Source organism: Myotis nattereri (assembly GCF_964212035.1).
Source record: "Myotis nattereri genome assembly, chromosome: 3".
Lineage (NCBI taxonomy): Eukaryota > Metazoa > Chordata > Mammalia > Chiroptera > Vespertilionidae > Myotis > Myotis nattereri.
Window position 1 is genome coordinate 121,304,461 of NC_138077.1, and position 22,552 is coordinate 121,327,012.

General features: G+C 40.9%; 1 protein-coding gene across 1 annotated transcript in view; it reads right to left on the bottom strand.

Annotated features, from left to right (window-relative positions):
- GMDS (GDP-mannose 4,6-dehydratase) overlaps positions 1-22,552 on the bottom strand; it is a 686,242-nt gene that overhangs the window by 99,882 nt on the left and 563,808 nt on the right. The window contains exon 9 of the mRNA XM_081086210.1: positions 2,457-2,553. Coding sequence (XP_080942336.1) covers positions 2,457-2,553 — 97 coding nt within the window. The remainder of the gene's footprint in view (positions 1-2,456; positions 2,554-22,552) is intronic.

The following is a 22,552-nucleotide window of genomic DNA, read 5'->3' on the forward strand; positions in this document are numbered from 1 at the left end:
CTTGTGCGCTGAAGACCTTGGGATACACACGATTAAACTCATCAGGAGAACACGCTTTTACAGAATCTGAGGATGAATGCATGGAGCCTTGGAACTGGTGAGAAGAACTTCGACACTGAGTGGGAAGGACACAGTGCAGATGTGGGAGAACTCCATCCTGCACTACACCAAGTGCTGCTGCACCTCAGAGGAGCTTGGCACTTTCCAGGACTCATGCCCAGTGACTCTCTAAATGTGTTGGCTATTAAGGCCCACACCTAAGGTAATTGAGAGCTCATTTACAAGTCAGTGCTCAGTTCTGGTCACCTTTCCACTGGAGGAGTCCTATTACCCCCAAGGCAATTCAACAAAAGGTTGTAGAATTGATCCCAGTTTGGGGAAAACTCCTTGTTCTGAGGAATGAAGTTAAAAGTTTAGTCTCCCGTACAAGAGAAGCTTGCCCAATAGAATACCTAGTTGAAGTGGAGTGAACAAAATTAATGCAGCTTAAAGGCTAAGAAAGATGACATGCAGGTTAACATCAAAATTTAAGCAGTAAATGAGAGCATTGGGATGGGAGCTAGATCAACAAGCAAATAAAGGGGGCACAGGAAATAAGACACCACTCTTATGCTCACACAGCATTAGTGTGAATGGAGTTGCAGAACAGGTATGATAATGACATTTGAATGAACAAAGAAAGGGGGAGGGATGTAGCATCAGGACAGGAAAGAGGGGTTGACAGGACAGACTTCAAGAACTGTCTTGTTAGTCCAAGGGTCCTTTTCCTGTTCAGCAAATTCTTTTGTTATGTGTTCTTATCAATCCCACGCCTTGCCAAGTGAGAATGACAGACAGGCCATTCTTAATGACTTCCGAGCTTCTGAAACTATTTTGGTGTCAGAGAGAGAAAGAGCCATGTAAAATTGTTATAAGGATTGAGCTTTCTGTTGGCTCAGTAAATTTTCCACTCTGAGGTGACAAATTCTGTTAGCATAGAAGCAGTTTTGCCTGTTTACGTTATCTGTGCAAAGTTCCAGAAAACTGACACCTGTGGCACCTCTCAGGACAGGGAAACAACCCAGTGCGGCTAGGGGCTCAGCAGGGAGCGCAGTGCTGTGTCAGCAGGGTGTGCTAGGGTCTTCCCCCCTCAGAGACAGAGCAAGTCCTCTGCCCTCTCCTAGGCATACCCGCCCGCATCAGCACAGGGAGTCTTTGTTCCTAGTGCCAGAGGCCCTGCCACGCCCATGCCAGGACAAAGCTTCCACTCTACAGCCCTGTCTTTGCGCACTGCTTACTTAATCTTTCCTTTTCACTTCCTCCTGGGTGCAGGGTGCAAGACTTTTTTTTCTTTTGTTTGAAACAAGACATTTGAAAGGGTGGTTACTGATGACATAGGCACTTTCAGTCTCTCTTCACTGGGGTTTTCCTAATCTCTGAGGGGTTGTCCAACACACAGGAATTTGGTTCAAAACACAGGTAAAACAGGTTCACAGGATTCCATTTTCACAGTTAATGGGTATGTCACTAGGTAACCATCATGTCTGAACATTTCTCTCTGGATATGCCATTTCTGTTATCTTTAGGTATATGTAACATGTTGAGTTTTGGTCACCATGGAAGGGTGGACCATTTTAAAGTGTTAAAGCGACAACACCACACTAAAAGGTTCTATAAATTTAGGAAAGGAGGATGATCTAATAATCTACAGGTCATTTCCTAACACAGAAATCTTGATGTTTAGAAATCTATCCATGCATCTACCCATCAATCAACATTTATTAAGCACCCACTTTGTTACAGTGGAAAATATTTTAAAAAGTTCTTATTCTGAGTTTGCAGCTTTGTAAAGGGAGAAAAACATGTAAACAAATGAATATAATAATTTGTAATAGATGTTAGAATATAATTATGAATCATATATACTATAGATAAGAAGGAAGGAATAGAGACATCAGCAGTGTAGTATGTTGTCTAGAAAACAAATCAAAGAAAGACAGTACTTGAGCTGCATGTTAATGTTCAGGGAGACCACTTATGGCTTACGTTTGTGTGTGCATATGAGTATGCGTGTGTGCATGTGCCTGTGTACACTGAGGAGGCAGGCAGCCTTCTAGACCTTGAGACCCTACAGGCCATGGAGGGCCCTTAAAGTCAGACATCCTGTAGGTACCTGGGATCAGCCACCAAAGCAGGGGACTAACACAATGACAGCTGTCATTGATACGAGTCTCTGTTTCCGTAGACTCACCATTTCCTTGGGTGTGTTTTACCCCTGCTTTCCTTTTTAAAGCAATGGATTTTGTGATGAGAACAACATCTCAAATTCAATTCACTGGTCTCTGGTTTGGAACATGCCCACTAAAAGACACCAGATAGCCTGATGGGGAGCTTGAAGGTTGGCTTTGGCATCCAGTGAGCATTTTCCCAGACAGTAGCCAAGTGTGGCCACACACAGGGTGGCCAGGAAACCTTACCACTTCAGTTGGTCGGTAGTATTTGAGGTCCACAGTCACATGAACTTTGCCAGTCTCTTTACATCTGCCCACTTCATTTTCATTCTTTCCTTCCCACCTGTAAAGAAGATAAACACTTAATCAGCCTTTAATTGCTTGGGAGCACTTGGCCACACTGTGATCCCTCAGGCCGGCCCAGCCTTTTCCTTGCAGTAGTAGGTAAGCTCATTAATGACAGGAGCCCAGGCTGCAGTTAACCATGTTATTAGGGAACAGTGACTTTCAGAGCCTTTTCAGATCCCTTTAGAAAGGGAAGGGCTTCCTCCCTCCCCATTCCTTTTTAAGAAAATCATGGTGGGTTCAGAAGCAAGACTTTAGAAATGACCAGATTTTCAAAATAAGGAACTGGGCAACTTTCAGGGAATTTAAATATTTTTAACTTCTTTAGACTATTCCTGATTAAGTCAATTATTATGAATTAATTAATTTCTCCTGTCGCCCCCCTTTTTTAAATTTTTGTAGTTTTATGGATATTTACTATAAAGTCAATGCACTCCAGTATGGAATAAGTTTAATACCTAATTAACCATTCCTTTCACCTCTGTATTAAATATGAATTCCCTTGCTCTAAATAGTCAGCAGTGGGCCTCAATACATCTCAGATGATTAAATCTCCAAAAAGTGCACAACTAATTGGTTTACTTCCTGCTAAGAGAGGGTATATTAGCATCTCTCTGCCTCCTTTAATTCAGCTATGCTGTTATTCCTTCCTTAAACACCTACAGTTGCCACAGTTAAGGATTCCGACAGTGGCCCCTCAGGTCTATACTGCACAATGCACAGGATGTGCTCATGAGCTTGAAGACCAGCTTTTCACTGGAATTTCATGCTAGGTTCCTGCTTTTTAAAGAAATAAAGCCACTGGCTTAATGTTGACCTCTGGATTTAAAAAATCTAATAACCAAACAGAAAATACTATATAATTTGAATTATCCTTATAAATGAACCATTTGGCAAAGAAGGGAAAGACATTCCAAAGTAATGTTTGATTTTAATGCTTATCCCCAGAGCTAGTTTTCTTTATCAGATGAAGATGAATCCTATGATAACAGGATTCAGTGGGCCTGGATCAGAGTCACAGTGGGGAGTAAAGAAAAGAATAGAACATTAAGTTAATTACTCAATGATGAATGTTCCATGTTGGCCACAGTTGTATTTTGGACACAGGTTGGGTATTAGAGACAGAATCTGGCCTCAGAGCTTCATTTCTGAGCAATCATCTGAATATCCTATTCTAAATTAACTCTTTGGCAGCACAGGGATACCATTTCACCATTGGAGAAGTAATGAGGTTACCAGTATGCTAAATTTCAATGCACTCAAGACAACCATGAGAACATCCCACAGCACAGAGAGTTATAGCACAATGTATGGAGCACTGTGACACTGGGCCACCTGCATTTCCCAGAACTTTTATATTAATTGACTAAAAAAAGGAATGTTTGATACCTTACTTGTTTGGTTTCATCTCTTACTGTTGATCAGACTGATTTGGCAGAATCAGAGCAAAGGTTTTGGAAAATTCACCTGGAAATGGTATGTGGATGCCTTAAACTTAGAGCATGTCAAGGAAAACACTGTGAAGTGAGAAAGCCTACAGTGATGAGGAACATGCACATCTCTGATGGACAAAGACCACATTTTGGCTAATATCCATAGTGAGGAAGAATAATTGGTAAAGCCATAATTAAAAAAAAAATACTTATCTAATTCCAAAGGTAATTGTTTAAGTGAAACTTTTTCTTTGGTTAGGCTTTTAGTAAATAAGATATCTGTATCATAAAAGCATGCTTTAATTTTATTTACATTTTATACTTACAAAGAGAAACAAGTTCAACATCTATCTTTCTGAAAGTATTTCCAACTAAGCCCAAAGGGTTTATAAAAATACTGTTCATAATTTTGCTTTTTTTTCCCCATTGTAGCTAGGCACGTAGTCTACCATGCTGACTTAATGTGCACTCATATATCTAACACCAGCCTTTATGTTGGTAAATCTGCTTCGATGCCACACACTTGAGAACTGATGACTCAGATCTGTCTAGAATTAAATTTTTTGGAAACCACACACGAACACACATACATATTTAAGTTGCTAAAGCCTTAGGAAAACTTGGAGAACATTCCATGACTGGGGAAGGAGTGTAAGAGAGGGACAGGAAAGGGATGAGGCTAAGCCATGGTATCTAGACTAGGGGTGGGCATACTGTTTCTGTAAAGAGCCAAAAAGTCAATATTTGAGGCTTTATAGCTCACATACATATAGCCTCTGTTGAGCTTTCTTCCTTTCTCTCCTTCTTCTGCTTTCTATTCTTCTTCCTCCTTTTCTTTCTCTTCTCACTTCGCATCATATATATATATATATATATATATATATATATATATATATATACATATTTATATTTTTAACTACCCTAGAACTATAAAAATCTCCATAGAGGACAGCAAAAATCAGGCCTCAAGTGGGGTTTGGCCTGGAGGCCACAGGCTTAGGGGGTGAGTTAATGGTATAGCCTCCCCCTCAACTAAATCTCCTTTCACACCAACAGCTTGCATCGTTGGACCAGCATTAATTTTCCTGTCTACTGCTGATTCTCTTTTATTGCTCCACAGTCATATGCTAACATGTGAAATTTGTAACAGCAGCTGAAATGGAAAAGACTGAAGGGAGGAATCTGCAAGTTAGACCTGAGTTTGAGGCTTCCTGGGCACCTGTGGATATGAGCTCCCAGCACGCAGGCTTTCTATGTCTGAATGCTGCCTGCTGGGTTGCCACTTTGCAAAGGGTATGTACAGTCCAACCATCTCTAAGGGAATGTCACTGCCTCAATGATTAATACAGCTGCACCGAATAATCAGCTGCAACCTGGAAATGGCTCAAAGCAGAACTGAGTTGGCAAAAACCACTTTCTAATTTCCACTAGATCTACATGAGGGCAGTAAGCAAAAGTTTCGGCTAAAGGCCAAAAACCATTCAGTTACAACAATATATGAAACACTTGTATTAACAAGTAGAAGGTAACAGCTAACTTGTCCTAACAAGTAATGTTATGATTCAAAGCAGAATTCCATGTTCATGAAATGATGATACGTTGACAGGGAGTAAAGGATATAACTAATTAACAGGGATTGCTAACCACTAATTTAGATCAACAGCTCACTGAGCAGGAATCCTGTATAACTCAATTTTTAAAATAAATTGTTGGCTTCTAATAAGCATTAAAAAGCACTGAAGAATAGAAGACTTAAGCACATTAAGGCAAGATTAGGTGCTATTAAGATTTCCAACTAGGAACCCCTTTAAGGAACACCAGTCACTGGGTACACCCAGTTGAAAAGACACAGCTACCTGTAGCAACCTGAAAATCACAAAGCTTTCAGAAATTATTTTTAAAAACACTATTTCATTAGGACACAGATATAAAGATAGATTACCAGAGGCTAAAATTTAGCAAATGACAACTTGTTCTGGAGAATTATTAGGTTCTGGATAAAGATGGTCATTTGTACATACTTTTGCTCCTTCTAAGATTCTTTTTAAAAAAAGGATAAACCCATAAGGGCTAAAAGAACAAGAGAGAAAAGAGGAACCAAATCCTGGAAGGTGGGCAGCAGATGAATGAGTTGTTTAAGAAGTTAGCAGGAGCCCCAGAAAACAGACTCCAAAGCCAGCAATGGCAAAGCCAAGAATTAACCCAATTTACACCTGCAGAAGCCCCCAAATGTTTAGGAAGTGTGAGCTGATTATAGCTCTATTGGAGACATAGTCTGATGCCCAGTCACCTCTGAGATACCACAGCACTTGGCAGCTGCCTCACCCTTTCTGGAGAAGAAGGCCCCAGAATTGAAGGTTGGGGTCACCATGCTGAAATCAGGGAAGGATGAACTATGTAAGCTATATGTTGGGGTTGCCTGGTAGCCTAGGGAGATGGCTGGAAGGCTTGTCTCCTTGCAGGGAGGAGACTGGGAACTCTTCTCCGGTTGTCAGAGGTTCTCCACTTAAGTGTCCAAGTCTCCCTATAGTGACACAGTCAACAAGCTCCATGTTTTCAGGAATTCCCAATTCAGTTTTTAAACATGAGCAGAAAACCAAGATTACCAGACAGACATGTGAGCAAAACCACAGGTATGAAAGACAGAAATCACAACAAAGAAATTGAAAAACAGCAACTTGAAGGAAATAGAACAATCAAGAAAGATAATTTAAAAAAAAAACACACCATAAACTCACATGCACCACCATTAATATCTTCAGAAACATAAGGAAAGATATCAAAGAAACAAAAACAAGGTATTATATAACAACAACAAAAATTAAAAAGACTTTAGATATTAAACACAATTCAGAAATTAAAAGTTCAAGAGCTGATTTTAAGGATAAAGTTGAGGAAATGTCCCAGAAAGTAGAACAAAAACCTGTAAACATGAAAAAACCAGAAGGAAGATAAAAAATCAGAAGATGGCCTCAAGAGGTCAGTATAATGGGCTTTCCAGAGAGTACAGAAAAAACAGAGCAGAGCAAATAATTACCTAAAAATAAATCAAGAAAGTTGATCAGAGCAAAAGAATGGGCATTTTCAGACAAAAAGGGAGCCCCCTCAAAATAATGGATGAGACTAGACTTGAACTTTATTAAGATTTTGCTTCAACAAACAAAGGAGTTTTTAAAAAGATGCCAGAAAATAGGGGATACAACTCAGGAGAGTGGATAAGAGAACCCTCCAGACAAGCATGAAGGCAGGTCAGGCCAGAAGGTTCAGGAAGGCTCACTACAGAAAGACATGACTGATAGAATAACCCACAAGCTGGGGCAAAGTTTGGGGTAGTTAGTGATAAATATATAGAAGATAAGGCAAATGAAGTAAGATGACAATTATTAGCTGTTTGGTAAAAAAGTGACAACTGTGCAGGAAAAAAATGTAATTGTGGTTTTACTAGAATGAATAACATTGATCAGTCATGATAATGTAACACTAAGCTAACCTAAATTTAAATATAACAATAGAATAAAATAAATATAAAAATAGAATATTAAGAGAAAGGAGGGATTGGGCAAAAGAAGGAAAATAAAATAAAAACCCTTGTCTTGAATAAGAGGAGGCCAATAGATAATGTAAGAAACAAAATCAAGAGCCGCAATAAAAATGTTATTTAGAAACATGGAGCTCAATGCCAGTGTAACAGTGCAATGGGATTTCAGAGAGAATAGAAAAACAGAGCAGAGCAAATACTTAGCTTGAGGTAAATGAGGACAACTGACCAAGCAGAAGAGCATACATACATTTGCAGGTGGAGAGGGCCACAGAATTTCTCAAGTAGCAGAGGGCATGTGAAAATGGAGGGGGAGGGAGGGTGGAAGGTAGGCATTTGCTGGGTTTTCTGACAATTCCTGCAGAAGGACTGGAATTTAAATGATGTGCTAAATGAACTGGGAAAAACAAAACTAACAATGAAGGAGAAACTCATTACCAACAAGAACATTACAGAGCATTACAAACCGCAGGCTGACTGACCAAGGTCCTCTCCAATTGCTCCCTCCACATTGCCTGCCAGGGCTCCGCCCACCAAGCCATAGTTCTGCCGCAGGGTTTCTGATCTGCCCACCTGCCCTGAAAACCCAGTGCTTCCTGCCCCCACATCTCCTACTCCCACTCTGCCTTCTGGACAACCACTGATACTCCTCCTGCCATACCCTCCATAGAGGAAACCACCCTCCGGGCAGACTGAGGAGCTGACTGGGAAGAGCCAGGCCCACTGCAGACTGCAGGAGAATGGGGGAGAGGTGTGTGCCAAGGGAGGAAGGGTGTTCACTACCAGGTGCTGGGGAGAACTGAAACAGGTCCCTCAGGTTTGGGCCCCTGGGGATGTTAGAAAGAGTGGCTTTGATGGAGTCCTTGGGGCAGAGACAGACTGGTCTGAGGGGAAGAGGGAAGGAGCTGGGAGGGGAGACAGTGAGGAGAGGCAGCTCTTTGTTCATTTTGGCAGAGCAGGGAGATGAGATAAAGGGCAGGGTCTGGAGGTAATGAGTGTTTGTGGAGGGGTCCATTTAAAAAAGATGTTTGGATTTGAAAGTATAAAAATGCTGATGGGAAGGAGCTGTGAAGAAGGGCTGATGGCAGAGGAGAGAGGGATGACCCAGAGTTTCCTGAGAAGGCAGGAATTTCTGCTCCTAGAAAGAATTGAGGGGTGGAACAGGAGAGAGGAGGACAGGATATAATTTTTAGGTTCAGGGAGCACTGTTTGAATCACAAAACTACCCTTATTTCTAAAAGTCAGCATTGTGCAAAGGGGTGTGTGTATATGGAACTTAGGTGTGTACAGGTCTTTTGGATCACCACTGAAATGGAAACTCCTTTGTCTCCATTCACGCCCAGTCTTGCTCCATTTCATTCATATTAATAATGATAACTGTTATTAAATTATGGGTTTCGGCTCTTACATTGCAATTAATAAATAATTAACTATGACAAAATATCTAAAATTTAAATCCATTATACACTGTTTATGTAGAAGACTGTTCATTTTACTTGTTACAGTAATAGGGGCTTTTCTTCTGTGCTTTCCATACAATGGACCCTTTGTAAATATCAGCTGACAAATCCCCAAACTCATAGAGTCAGGTGAGTAGTCCAATCTGTAGGTCCTATGTGGGGGAAAAGGAATTTAGGGGGCTGAACAATTTACAAAAGGTTTCATGGGGAAGGGTTCAGATTACACCCCTATCTCACAAGGTGGAAATGAGCAGAATGGGTGGGGAGGACACAGTCAGTTTTATGGGGAGGCCTCCCAAACATCTTCTGTAAGAGTTTTCAGTTGGTCAATATTTCCCTTGCTTTCTTCTTTCTATCAGGATCATTGAGAAACTATTAGAGAGGTTCTCTTTTAAGTGGTCTCTACTTATGTTTTATCGTTAGGAAACAGGACTGGTATAATTAACTCAATGGTAGAAAATAAAAAAGAAAAGAAGACCAGAGGTTGTTCTCCTCGGCAGAGAATGGCAGTAGAAGGGATTTAAAATACACAGCGGCTTCTGCACGAGCCCCAGTGTTTCTGTGCTGTGTTTTTCATGGACCCCTAACCGTGCTCTATCCACAAAACCTACCATTCTTTCTAAAAGACAGCACTGGTGCAAAGAGGTGTGTGTTTATGGAACTGCTGTATTTTGATTGATTTTAACTCACCTAAGATGTCCCACTCCCAAGAATGTAAGTGGAGTTTCTCCTGCTTTACGGGAGTAAAATACATTGAGGTCTTACAAGGGGCTCTGTTGGGAAGGTGGAATTCCAGGACTAGTGCTCCAGTTCTGTATGAGAGTTTCAGCCATAGTTCAGGGCCTCCTGTTGTCCATACCTCCCATATTTGGGCAACTTTCTCTACACATCCTGCTTCCTTCTCCCTCCCACAAATCTTCACTAAGTACCTACTAAGTGCTAGGCACTAAGCTAAGCCAGGAGCCAATGACACAGGCATGAGTAAGCAAGACATGGTCTTTGTCCCTAAGAGGCTTGGAGACTAGTGGCCACCATAATGGAGTGTATTAATGACAGCAGAAGGCAGACAGGGTGCTATTAGAAAACCAGGGAGGGCACTTAGCAGGACTTGGCTGAAGGTAGGGTGTGAGCCAGAGGAGGATGCCTAAGCTAAGACCTAAACAATGAGTGCGGGGAAGCAGAGGGTACAGTAGGTGTGGGTATCTCTTCATGCACACCAATGTGGTCAGGCTGGTCCAACCCAGCTTACTTGCTTGCTCACTGCCCACATACAGTTTAATAACTCCTGCCTCCATGCCTCTTCTCATGCCATTCCACCCACTTGGAATGCTTTCCTTCTTCTTAACTACCATTCATAACTCCCACTGTGGCTTGTTTAACTCTACCTTTCTATGGATACCACTCCAGTCTTGATCATGGTGCTATTGCCTCAGTACTGATATAAAAGAGTTGCACAATAACAATCTATTTGTATATATTTGTAAAGAATGTGTTCTTATCGTCACTCAGTTAGAGCCGACACTTCTCAAGGACAAGAGAATGCCCTTTGATTCTCTTAGATGAATTTGGCTTTGAGAGAAAAATGAAGTGGGCAGAGAGCATCAATTGTTCATGACACATAGTAAGGACTACCTCAGCCTCCAAGACACGGAAGACATCAGGGCTCAAATTAGATCCTGCACCTGCTAATAATTCAAAACCCGCTGCTTCAGGAAAGGGCCATATCACTGTAGGCTGTTATAGTTTTTTTTTTTAATGAGTGAAAATCCCAAGTATCTTAGAAGTTATAAATATAAAATGATAGTAGGGCTTAAATTTCCAGAGAGGGGAGGGCACAACACAAGGAAGAAAGGAAGGAGGGAGTGAGGAGGGGGGAAACTCTTTCAATGGTAAGTTGAAGCTTATATGAAAACACCAAATCTTTTTATTACTAAATGTTATGTGTATACTTTTGAAGAGTATCTCCAGAAAGTTCCCATGGTACCTATATTCAGGAATAGGCTCTCTGCAGGCTGCTCACAGTGTGATTTCCTAGCACCAGTGACAGATCTACATGGCAGATGACTGTCTGGGAGCTGTGTTTCCATCACTTGGCAGCTTAGATTTTACTCACTGGGTAGGGACATCAAGGAAACAGGTAGCAAGCTGGTAATGTGGGAGGTAGAGCCATCAGGGGCTCCTAGGCAGCTGGCGGGAGAACAGATGCTGTGATCCTCTGTCAGGGAAGGGACGCTCGGTGCATCTGTGCACACCTTCAGGTGTGAAATCCCCAGAGGAGAGATGCAGGGCCACATGATTTCCTTCTCCTAACTTTCCCCCTAAAAACTCCAAGAAGTACATCATGGGAAAATCTGTTCCTCAGAAATGCCTGACTGGAAGGATGCGCTTTTCCCATGTGCAATATAGCACAGCCTTGAGCCCAGCAAATAGGAATGCAGAATCCACAGCAAACCTGCACACACTGTTTCCTCTTCTCACAAGCCCTCTTCTGAGCCTTAAGGGCCAAGGCTCAGAAATCCAACCCATCACAAAAACATTTCCCTATCAGGGAAAGAATACGATGAACACAAATGTCATTATGTCAGCCAGGAGGACTTTAGAAACACTAAAGTGTTTCTTTTAAAATATATAATAATTGTTACCCTTGTTGCTTTTACTTAAAATGTAGATACAGTACCACAAACTATGATCAGTATTTCCCTTGTCTGAAACCACAAACTTGTCTGAAAGGGCCATATCACTGTAGGCCGTTATAGTTTTTTTAATGTGTGAAAACCCCAAGTATCTTAGAAGTTATAAATATAAAATGATAGTAGGGCTTAAATTTCCAGAGAGAGAGGGGAGGGCACAACACAAGGAAGAAAGAAAGGAGGGAGGAGGGGGAAAACTCTTTCAATGGTAAGTTGAAGCTTATATGAAAACACCAAATCTGAAAGGGCTTCAGCCTGTACTGTGAACTTTCCTAAAATTCTCAAAGGTCTATAGCCCTTAAAAAGCAGTGACTGGCCTCTGTGTGGCATACATACTCTGCTAAGCAGCTGTAAGCCCCCGTAATCATGGTAGCTGACTCAGTTTGAAGCATAGCCCCATGCAGTAGATGGTGGTTCTTACATGGTTGCAGGCTACTCTTACAACTCCCTTTTCAAAATCTAATAAGATGAATGACAGAAAATTAGTCAAGACAAGTATTCGCCTGCTTGGTTTATGCTACTATCACTTTAATTGTAGAAGAAAAGTGCTTCCTTTTCACATGACTTAGTAATAAGTTAATGAGAAAGTGAAAAGCAAAACAAAACACTAATGGGAAAAAACAACAACAATGCACCCTCCTTTGAACAAACAAACACACACCGTGTAATGTTCTTAGAAGAAAACATCTGTGGTCATGAAGGCACCTTCTCAATACTAATGATCAATTGGGAATTTAATCGTCAAATATCACCTTAACTTTCACCAGGATTGCACGTGGGGCTGAGTATCTTCCACTAACCCAAACTCGAACGAATGTGCTATCTTCTGATAAATTCAAAGCAAAAATCACTTAAATGGTGTCAAAGACTTCAAGAACAAATACTTGCGCCAATTCTAAATTTATAGATGGTAACACATTTTACAAGCTTTCCCAGTGAAAATTACAACAGATATTTTCAAAACAGTAGCAGGAGTGAGAAGTGACAACAGATCTGAAAACAGCTAAAGTGAGCATGTTCAGATATTGACCAGTGTGTCTAATATGAAAGGCATGCAATATGAGGTTAGTGCAAGTCCACCAGTTCAGAGAAAGTATCTCTCACCTTCCTTGAAGCACACACAACACAGCAGGTGAAAATGATGGCAGGGAAGCAAGTTTTCTGTCTCACTTGATGGCTCCACTAGTAAAGTTCTCCTTCACTCTCTATATCCAACTGTTCACCAAGTCCTGTTCTGTTTTCCTTGGGTCAGTCTATCCTCTCCATCTCGACGCTTTTGTGTCAACTCAGGTCCTTAGCATCCCTCCTTAGTAGCTCCTGGGATAGGAAGCATGGTGGCTTCCCAGAGCTGTCACCACCACGTGAGAAGGAACCATGCTGGAGGAGTTCCTGCTCACCTAACATGGGGAAATTAGGTTGACATTGGACACTCATGGAAGGACGTTCTGACAAGCGGCCTTTTGGTCTCCCTCGGGGCTTAGTGAGTAGATATTATAGAGCACCCACTGCAAGCCAGCTACTGCCAGCACTGAGGACACACTGGTGAATTAGTGGACACCAGTCCTACCCCTTTCCTTTACCGCTAAAGGTTCTCCAGGATGTGATGGGCTCCAGGAACTAGGAGTAGTGCCACTGGGCAGGACGAGATATGCTTCCAGTGACAGACCAAAACAACATGTAGTGAAAATTATCCTTCACACATCCTTCTGATCTCATGTTTTCATCAGAACTTGGGCCTCAGATGTCCAAAAGCCGAGGCTAAGCATCTTGGGCTCTCTTTGCATTATGTTGGGGCATCTCCTTCCCAGAAGCATGAAGGCCTAGGGTTAATTGGGCAGCTTGTTTGCTTGTAAGTGACTTCACTATTTGCATGTAAGCCATCACCTTGCAAAGCTTTTGAAGGATGAGAAGTACAATATCAAAGGCATTTAGTTTCAGAGAAATGCAGTGGTAGACCCTGGCTCTACCACTCACTGCTGAGCAACCTTGGAGGGTACTTCACTATACCGCCTTTCTCCTCCGTGAACAGTATCCCCTGCCCTGAAATTAAACTGAATGGGTGTACAGCACATGGCATACTCTTGGGCTACAGTGAACATATTGTTTTGTCTACCTAGTACCACTTTTTTTGCCTTTATTCGATAAATAACATTCCCATGTTGATGGAGGCTCCTGCTTCTTTCAAACATAGAATTCTCTCTCCCTGATGACAGAATAAGTCCTCAAAGCATGCCCCATGCCCTGGCTTCAGTGATTGGTCTAGAAGTGATCACAGGACTCAGTGGGGACAGCTAGGATCCTTCCTTGGAATTTCTCTTAAGTAGATAGCTATCAAAAAGGGTTCTAGTCCTCTGTGACTATGTTAGGTATATCCTCAGAAACACTATCAATGACATCCTCTGTCACAGGGACATGCTGAAGGAATGTAGATGGCATTCCAAGAGCAGTAGAGCCAAAAGGCAGAGAAGAATGACAGAGTTCCAGATCTCAGACCCAAGTGCCCCTGAGGCCACTGGGAGTCCAATTTCAGTTCCTTAAGAACAAAAGAATTCTGACAAGTAAAATGCTCCTAATATAAATACTTTAATTATGCTAAAGTCTTTGTTTTATTAGCATGAATACTTCACACACCAAGAAATAAGAATTCATGTATATCATCCATCACAATTTTTGGAGCTTAACAGTTTCCAATAACCTGGCTCACACTGTTTTCCCACCCTGGTGATTTCTTGAGACCCTGCCCACCCAACTCTTTCAGGGTCTGTTAAATACAAACAGCTAGCTAGCTTCAGCCTGTACTGTGAACTCTCCTAAAGTTCTCAAAGGTCTATAGCCCTTAAAAAGCAGTGACTGGCCTCTGTGTGCCATACATATTTTGCTAAGCAGCCGTAAGCCCCTGTAATCATGGTAGCTGACTCAGTTTGAAGCATAGCCTGTAGCAGGCAGCTCCAAGCCAGCCCAACACTTTGTAGGTCCTACCAGGTGGTCCTGAGCCAGGCCCTGGCAGGAACTTTGACCTGCAGTGCAGTGGATCCCAAGAGACCCCCAAACCAACAAACCCGATGGCCAGTTTCAAATCACACCAGAGAATCACCCAATTAATGGCACACACAACACAGCCAAAGAACGGACTTAGCAAACACCAGAGTCCTGCAAAAGTGAATCACACTCTACGGTGTCAGCCCCTATCTAACAGCTTGTCTGCTGTAGTCACAGCAAATCCTCACAGCTGGTTAGTGAATCCCACCCACTAATGTGCCAACAGCAACCAAGGCTCAAATAAAACAAGAAGGCACAATAACCCACACAAGGGACACCCCTGGAGCATCTGGCTCAGGTGACTTTGGAGTCTGTGCCAATGGGCCCCACAGAACAGGACAAAACACCAGAAAAATAATGAAATAAAATGGAGGCAAGCAATCTACCAGATACAGAGTTGAAAACACTGGTTATAAGAACGCTCATTGAATTTAAGGGAAGAGGAGATGATGTCCTCGAGAACTTCAACAAAAAGATAGAAACCATAAAAAAGAACCAGTCAGAAATGAAGAATACATTAGAGGGAACCAAAAGATTAGTTAAAGAAGAGGATTGATTCAGTGATTTGGAAGACAAGGCAGCAAAAAGAAAACCAAATTAAAAAGTGAGGATAGTCTAAGGGACCTCTGGGGCAACATCAAGCATAACAACATTTACATCACAGGGGTACCAGAAGAAGAAGAAAGAAAGAGATTGAAAGCTCATTTGAAGAAATAGTAACTGAAAAGTTTCCTAACTTGATGAAGAAAGTAAATATACAATACCAGGAAGTACAGAGTCCCAAACAAGATGAACCTAAAGAGTCTCACATAAAACACATCAGAATTAAAATGCCAAAGGTTAAAGACAAAAAAGAATCTTAAAAGCAGTAAGAGAAAAACAGTTAGTTACCTATTTCCATATGACTGTAAGGTGGTTTCTCAACAGAAACTTTGCAGGTCAGAAAGGATTTACACAAAACATTCAAATTGGTAAAAATCAAGGACCTACAACCGAAACTACTCTATTCAGCAAGGCTGTCATTTAGAATTGATGGAGAGATAAAAGAGCTTCCAAGATAAGAAAAAGTGAAGGGAGTTCATCAATATCAAACCAGTATTACAAGAAATGTTAAAGATATTTTTAATAAGAAGAAAAGTAAAAATATAAATGATAAAATGGCAATTGCTACATACCTATCAATAATTACTTTAAATAAGTGAATTAAATGCTCCAATCAAAAGACATAGGTGGCTGAATGGATAAGAAAACAAGACCCCCGGCCGAAACCGGTTTGGCTCAGTGGATAGAGCGTCGGCCTGTGGACTGAAAGGTCCCAGGTTCGATTCCGGTCAAGGGCATGTACCTGGGTTGCGGGCACATCCCCAGTAGGAGATGTGCAGGAGGCAGCTGATCGATGTTTCTCTCTCATCGATGTTTCTAACTCTCTGTCTCTCTCCCTTCCTCTCTGTAAAAAATCAATAAAATATATTTAAAAAAAAAAAAAAGAAAAAAAGAAAACAAGACCCATACATATGCTGCCTATAAGAGACTAACTTCAGATAGAAAGATACACACAGACTGAAAATAAAGGGATGAAAAAAGATATCTCATGCAAATGGAAAGGAGAGAAAGCTGGGGTAGCAATACTTATATCAGACAAAATAGACTTTAAAACAAAGGTTATACTAGGATTCAAAGGAGGACATTTCTTAATGATAAAGGCATCTATCCCAAAAGAAGATATAACCATTGTAAACATTTATACATCCAATATAAGGGTATGTAAATATATAAAGCAAATATTGGCAACAGTAAAGGGAGGGATCCACAGTAATACAATAATAGTAAGGGACTTTAATACCCATTGACATCAATAGATAGATCATCCAGACCAAAAAAAAAAAATCAACCCTATATAATAAAAGGTTAATAAGCAAATTGTCCCCTCAACAGGGATTTCGACTGGGGGTGGGCCGGCCAACCGCTAGCGGCCCTCCCCCGCACCTGCCTGGCCCAATTGGCCCTGATCGGGGTGGGCTGGCTGGACCCCACCTGTGCACGCATTTGTGCACTGGGACTCTAGTAAGTAAATAATAGCCTTAAATGACACTTTATACCAGATGGATTTAATCAATGTTTTTAGGACATTTTACCCCAAAGCAGCAGAACATACATTCCTTTCAAGCACACATTCAATATTTTTCAGGATACACCATGTGTAAGGCCACAAAACAACTCTCAACAAATTTAAGATTGAAATAATTTCAAGCATTTTCTCCAAACACAATGGTATGATGCTAGAAATCAATTACAATAACAAAACTAAAAAACACCCAAATACAAAAAGATAAATAACACACTATTCAACAATGAATGGATTAACAATGAGTTCAAGGAAGAAATCAAATGATTCCTTGAGACAAGTGAAAATTAAAACACAAGGACCCCTAATCTATGGGACACAGCCAATGGAGTTCTAAGAGGAAAATAGCAGTACATGTGTATCAGAAGAAACAACAAATATCTCAAATAATCTAGTCTTACACTTAAAATTTTTTTAAAAAAGAAAAGCCAAGAATGAGTAGAAGGGTGAAATACTACCGGTCAGAGCAGAAAGAAACAAAATAGACCTAAACAAACAAACAAACAAACAAACAAACAAAAAAAAAAACAATATAAAAGATGAATGAAACAAACAGCTGGTTCTTTGAAAAGATGAATGTAATTGATAAGCGTTTAACCAGACTCATCAAAAAATATATACAGAGAAAGGACACAAGTGAAAGAGCAAAAGTGACAACTGACACCACAGAAATACAAAAATTATAAGGAAATACTATGAACAATTATATGCTAACAAATTGAACATGGAAGAAATAGATAAATTCCTATAAATATATAATCTTCTAAGACTGAATGAAGAAGAAAATATGAGCAGATCAATAATTACTAATAAATTTCAGTCAGTAATCAAAAATCTCCCAAGAAACAAAACTCCTAGTCTTCACAGGTGAATTTCACCAGACATTCAAAGAATAACTAACACTTATCCTCAAACTATTAATTTATGATAAAAAAATATCAGCAACGTGGGAATAGAGGGAATGTACCTCAACATAATAAAGGTAACATATGTCAAAGCCACACTAATTTCATACTCAATGGTGAAAAGTTAAGAGCATTTTTTTTTTTAATGATCAAGAACAAGTCAAGAATGTTGACTTTTACCACTTGTATTCAACATAGTACTCGAAGACTTTGTCACAGCCATCAGAGAAGGAAATAAAGAAAGTTCATCCAAACTGGAAAAGAAGTATGTCATTTTTTTTGCAAATGACATAATACTACACAGAGACAACCCTAGTGACTCCACCAAAAACCTATTAGAACTGATAAATGAATTCAGTAAAGTAGTAGGATATATAATTAATATCCATAAATTGGTTGCATTTTATAAAAACAACTAGAGGCCCGATGCACGAAATTCGTGCACGGAGGTTGGGGGGTTCCCTCAGCCCATCCTGCACCCTCTCGCAGTCTGGGACCCTTCGAGGGATGTCCGACTGCCAGTTTGGGCCTAAACCGGCAGTCGGACATCCCTCTCACAATCTGGGACCGCTGGCTCCTAACTGCTGGCCTGCCTGCCTTCCTGATCACCCCTAACCACTCTGCCTGCCTGCCTCATCGCCCCTAACAGCTCGCCTGCCTGCCTTATTGTCCCTAACTGCCTCTGCCTGCTTGCCTGATTGCCCCTAACCACTCTACATGCCTGCCTGATTGCTCCTAACCACTCTACATGCCTGTCTGATGGCCCCTTACCACTCGCCCCTAACCACCTCTGCCTCAGCCCCTACCGCCGCAGCTTCATCCAGAAGGATGTCTGGAATGACATCCAGAAGGTCGTTCAGCTCTCTGGTCTAATTAGATTATGCTTTTATTGTTATAGATAAGGAACTATCAGAAAGAAAAATTAAGAATACAATTCCATTTACAATTGCATAAAAAATACCTGGAAATTAGTTTAACAGATGAGGTAAATGATCTTTATACTTGGAAAATTATAAGACACTGAAGAATAAATTGAAGGAGATACAAATAAATTGAAGAATATACTATTATGGAATTAACAATGTAACCATCTAAAAAGGAAGACCCTTTTTTGTGTGTTTCAAAAGAGTTACTGCAGCTTGGTTTGAAATTTGTACTGTTTCTATCATTAATAAAGTTATGGCTTCTTGTGGGATGAAAAAAAAAAAAGAATATACTATGCTCATGGATTGGAAGAATAACACCATTAATATGTCCACAAAACTGAAAGCAATCTACAGATTCAAAATATCTATCAAAATACCAATGACACTTTCCTCAAAAGTAGAGATAATATTCCTAAAATTCAGAGGGAACCACAAAAGACCCTGAATATCCATAGCAATCTTGAGAAAGAAGAATAAAGTTGAAGGCATCACACTACCTGATATCAAACTATACTACAGTAACAGTATGATACTAACATAAAAATAGGCACATAGATCAATGGAACAGAATAGACAGTACAAAAATAAACCCATACCTACACGATCAATTAATTTATGACAAAGGAGGCAAGAATATACTGGGTAAGGATAGTCTATTCAATAAATGGTACTGGGAAAATTAGACAGACACATGTAATAAAATAAAACTTTTTCACAACATATACAAGAATAAACTCACAATGGATTAAAGATTTAAATAGATGGCTCAAATCCATAAAACTCCTAGAAGAAAACAAAGTCAATAAACTATTTTAATGTTGCTCTTAGCAATATGTTTTTGGATAACTCTCCTCAGGCAAGGGAAACAATGAAATAACAAAACAAAACAAAAAAATCCAAATGGAATTACATCACATTAAAAACCTTTTGTGAAAAAAATCTGGGAGGACGGAAGATGGCGGCGATATAGGCAGACACGTCCCAGGTCGTATCCCGGAGCAAATGGAGTGAGCAGCTGAAACTAATAACACCCACACCGAATTGGCAAAATTGCTCAGCTGGTGAGACGGTTTGCAGCCGGGAAGAGCAGAACTCCCCTGGAAAGGTAAAAAAAACCCAGGGATTTGGGAAGGAAAGTTTGCCAGACCTCTGAGCCCAGAGAGTCGGAGGGAGACTGCGTGGCAGACAGCTGTGTCCCTTGGGACAGGCGCCTGACGGGGGGGGGGGGGGGGGAGGAGAACTGCGGGATTCCTGGCGCCACCGGGGGAATTGAGAGCTGGGTTCTGTGATCACAGAGGACTGAGCCTAAAGGGGGCAGCCTGAAGAGCTAACCAGACCATGCAGTCCCGGTAAGAGAAGAAGCTTACAAAAACCAAGCCTTCCCCGTTACCGCAGCCGGCGTTTCTTTGTTTGTTTTCACTGAATCCTGTTCATGGGCCGTTTCGGATACAGACACTCACCTGTGCTGAAGAGAGGGAGAGTGTGCGGAGGAGTGGAATCTGGGGAGAGACGGAGGAGAGAAGGGGGGCCAGGAGAGGTGGCAGTGAACTGAGTGCTGAGACACCCCTGAGCCCAGGACTGGGGCAGCCATTCTCTCTGGAGAGTGAGACTCCTCCCCCCAGCCCCCAGGCAAGGAGCACAGCCACACCCAGATTCCACCCTGAAAGAGATCAAGGATTAAAATAACCTGATCAGTCCCTGGGAGTTAACAGGGTCTGGCCTACAGAGGGATTTTCAATCCCAGCAACAACACAGCGCCGGTAACTAACTATTATGCAGCCAGCTCTGGGCAGTGAACTTCCACTGGACAGAGAGGCCCTATAGCCTTAGAGGCCAACCCCAGAACACTGCCACCCAGAGGCTGACCCACAAACTGACTCTTTGCTAAATACAAAATAAGGCAGTCTGGGAAACAAATGCGGCCTGCTTTAAAATAAGGACTGTGGTTTACAACACAGAGGAACAGTGTATCGCAGGGAAACTCAACACTGTCCTGAATACCTGGCAGGTCTAAGGCGAGCCACACTGAAGAATAGAAGAACCAAAGGACCTTCACTACTGCAATTTTTTTTTCTTTTTTCACCTTTTAACTAAGAAACCAATTTTTTTTCTTTTTCTTTTCTTTTCTTTTTTTTTCTTCTTCTTTTTCCATCACCTGATTTTACCCTTTTAATTACTACCTTCTTATTTTTAACCAGTATTATTACTGCTACCATTTTACCATTTTTTAAAGTGCCATTTTATTTTCTCTTTATTTTATTTTGGGATTAGTGTTCTCCATTCTATTTTCATCATTATATTATTGGTTGTTCCTAGTTTGCATTCATCTCCAGGGAGCTGTTGCTGGAATTTGTTGGGATTAATGGCTGTTCTATAGGAGTATTCTCCTCATATAAAAAGTCTCTTCCCCTCTTCCACGTCATTCTCTTTACGCTCTTTTTTTTTTTTTTTTTTTTTTTTTTTTGCTTTTCCTTTCTTATCTCACTTTTATTTTCCCCCCTCCGTTTTCCCAATTTCATTTTTGCACTCCTTTTTTTGGTCCCTACTTTTCTTTTCTTTTTTCTCTTTTATCTTTTTCTCTTCCTTCTTCCTTATCCCCCAATTCTCTTAATTCGGGTGGTCACCTTTATTTGGGGTTATTAATATTGTGAATATATTTGTGTATAGTGCCTGGTACGTGGTGCCTTGTTGTGTTGTATTTTGTGCCTTTAAATCAACACAGCAGATCCAAGCTACAGCAACCTCCTGAGCACCACACCATCTGCTGAGGAACAGCAGCTGTACGTGAAACCTCGCCCCACCAGCCAGAGGAGCCACCACAACCGCCCGAAGAGCAACCACAGACCAAGGAGTCACTGCCACCAAGGGAGCAACCACTGAATGACTCAACATCTAGATATGTCAGTGAGATCAAACATGGGTAGACAAAGAAACCCCCAAAGGAAAGAGAAGGAGGACTCTCCAGAAAAGGAGCTAAGTAATACAGAGGCATGCAACATGACAGAAAAAGAATTCAGAATAAGGGTCCTAGAGTGCATAAACTGGATGGAGGAAAAAATCGACAACCTCTGCAAGAAGCAAGAAGAAACAGATGAAAAAATCGATAACATATGGAAGAAGCTAGAAGAAACAGATGAAAAAATCAACAACTTAAGTAAGACCCAAGAAGAAATGAAGAGTGATATAGCTGCAATGAAAAACTCCATTGAAAGTATCAACAGTAGACTAGGAGAAGCAGAGGACCGAATTAGTGACTTAGAAGACAAGGAAGCAAAACACACCCAAAATGTACTGCAATTGGAGAAAAAAATTAAAAGACAGGAGGAGAGCCTAAGGAAGCTTTGGGACAACATGAAATGAAACAACATACGAATAATAGGGGTACCAGAACAACAGAAGGATGAACAAGGATTAGAAAACCTATTAGAAGAAATAATATCAGAAAACTTCCCTGAGGTGGGGAAGAAAAAAGTCACACAAGCCCAGAGAGTCCCAAACAAGGTGAACCCGAAAAGACACACACCAAGACACATCATAATTACTATGGCAAACGTTCAGGACAAAGAGAGAATCTTACAGGCTGCAAGAGAGAGACGGAAAGTTACATACAAGGGATCTCCCATTAGATTGTCAAATGATTTCTCAACAGAAACACATCAGGCCAGAAAAGAATGGACAAAAATTTACAAAGTGATGCAAAGCAAAGGACTGAATCCAAGAATACTCTATCCAGCAAGGCTATCATTCAAACTTGAAGGGGAAATAAGAAGCTTCACAGACAAAAAAAGGCTAAGGGAGTTTATCACCACCAAGCCAGCAATGCAAGGAATGCTAAAGGGACTGGTATAAAAAGAAGAAATAAAAAGCTCAGAAAGAAAACA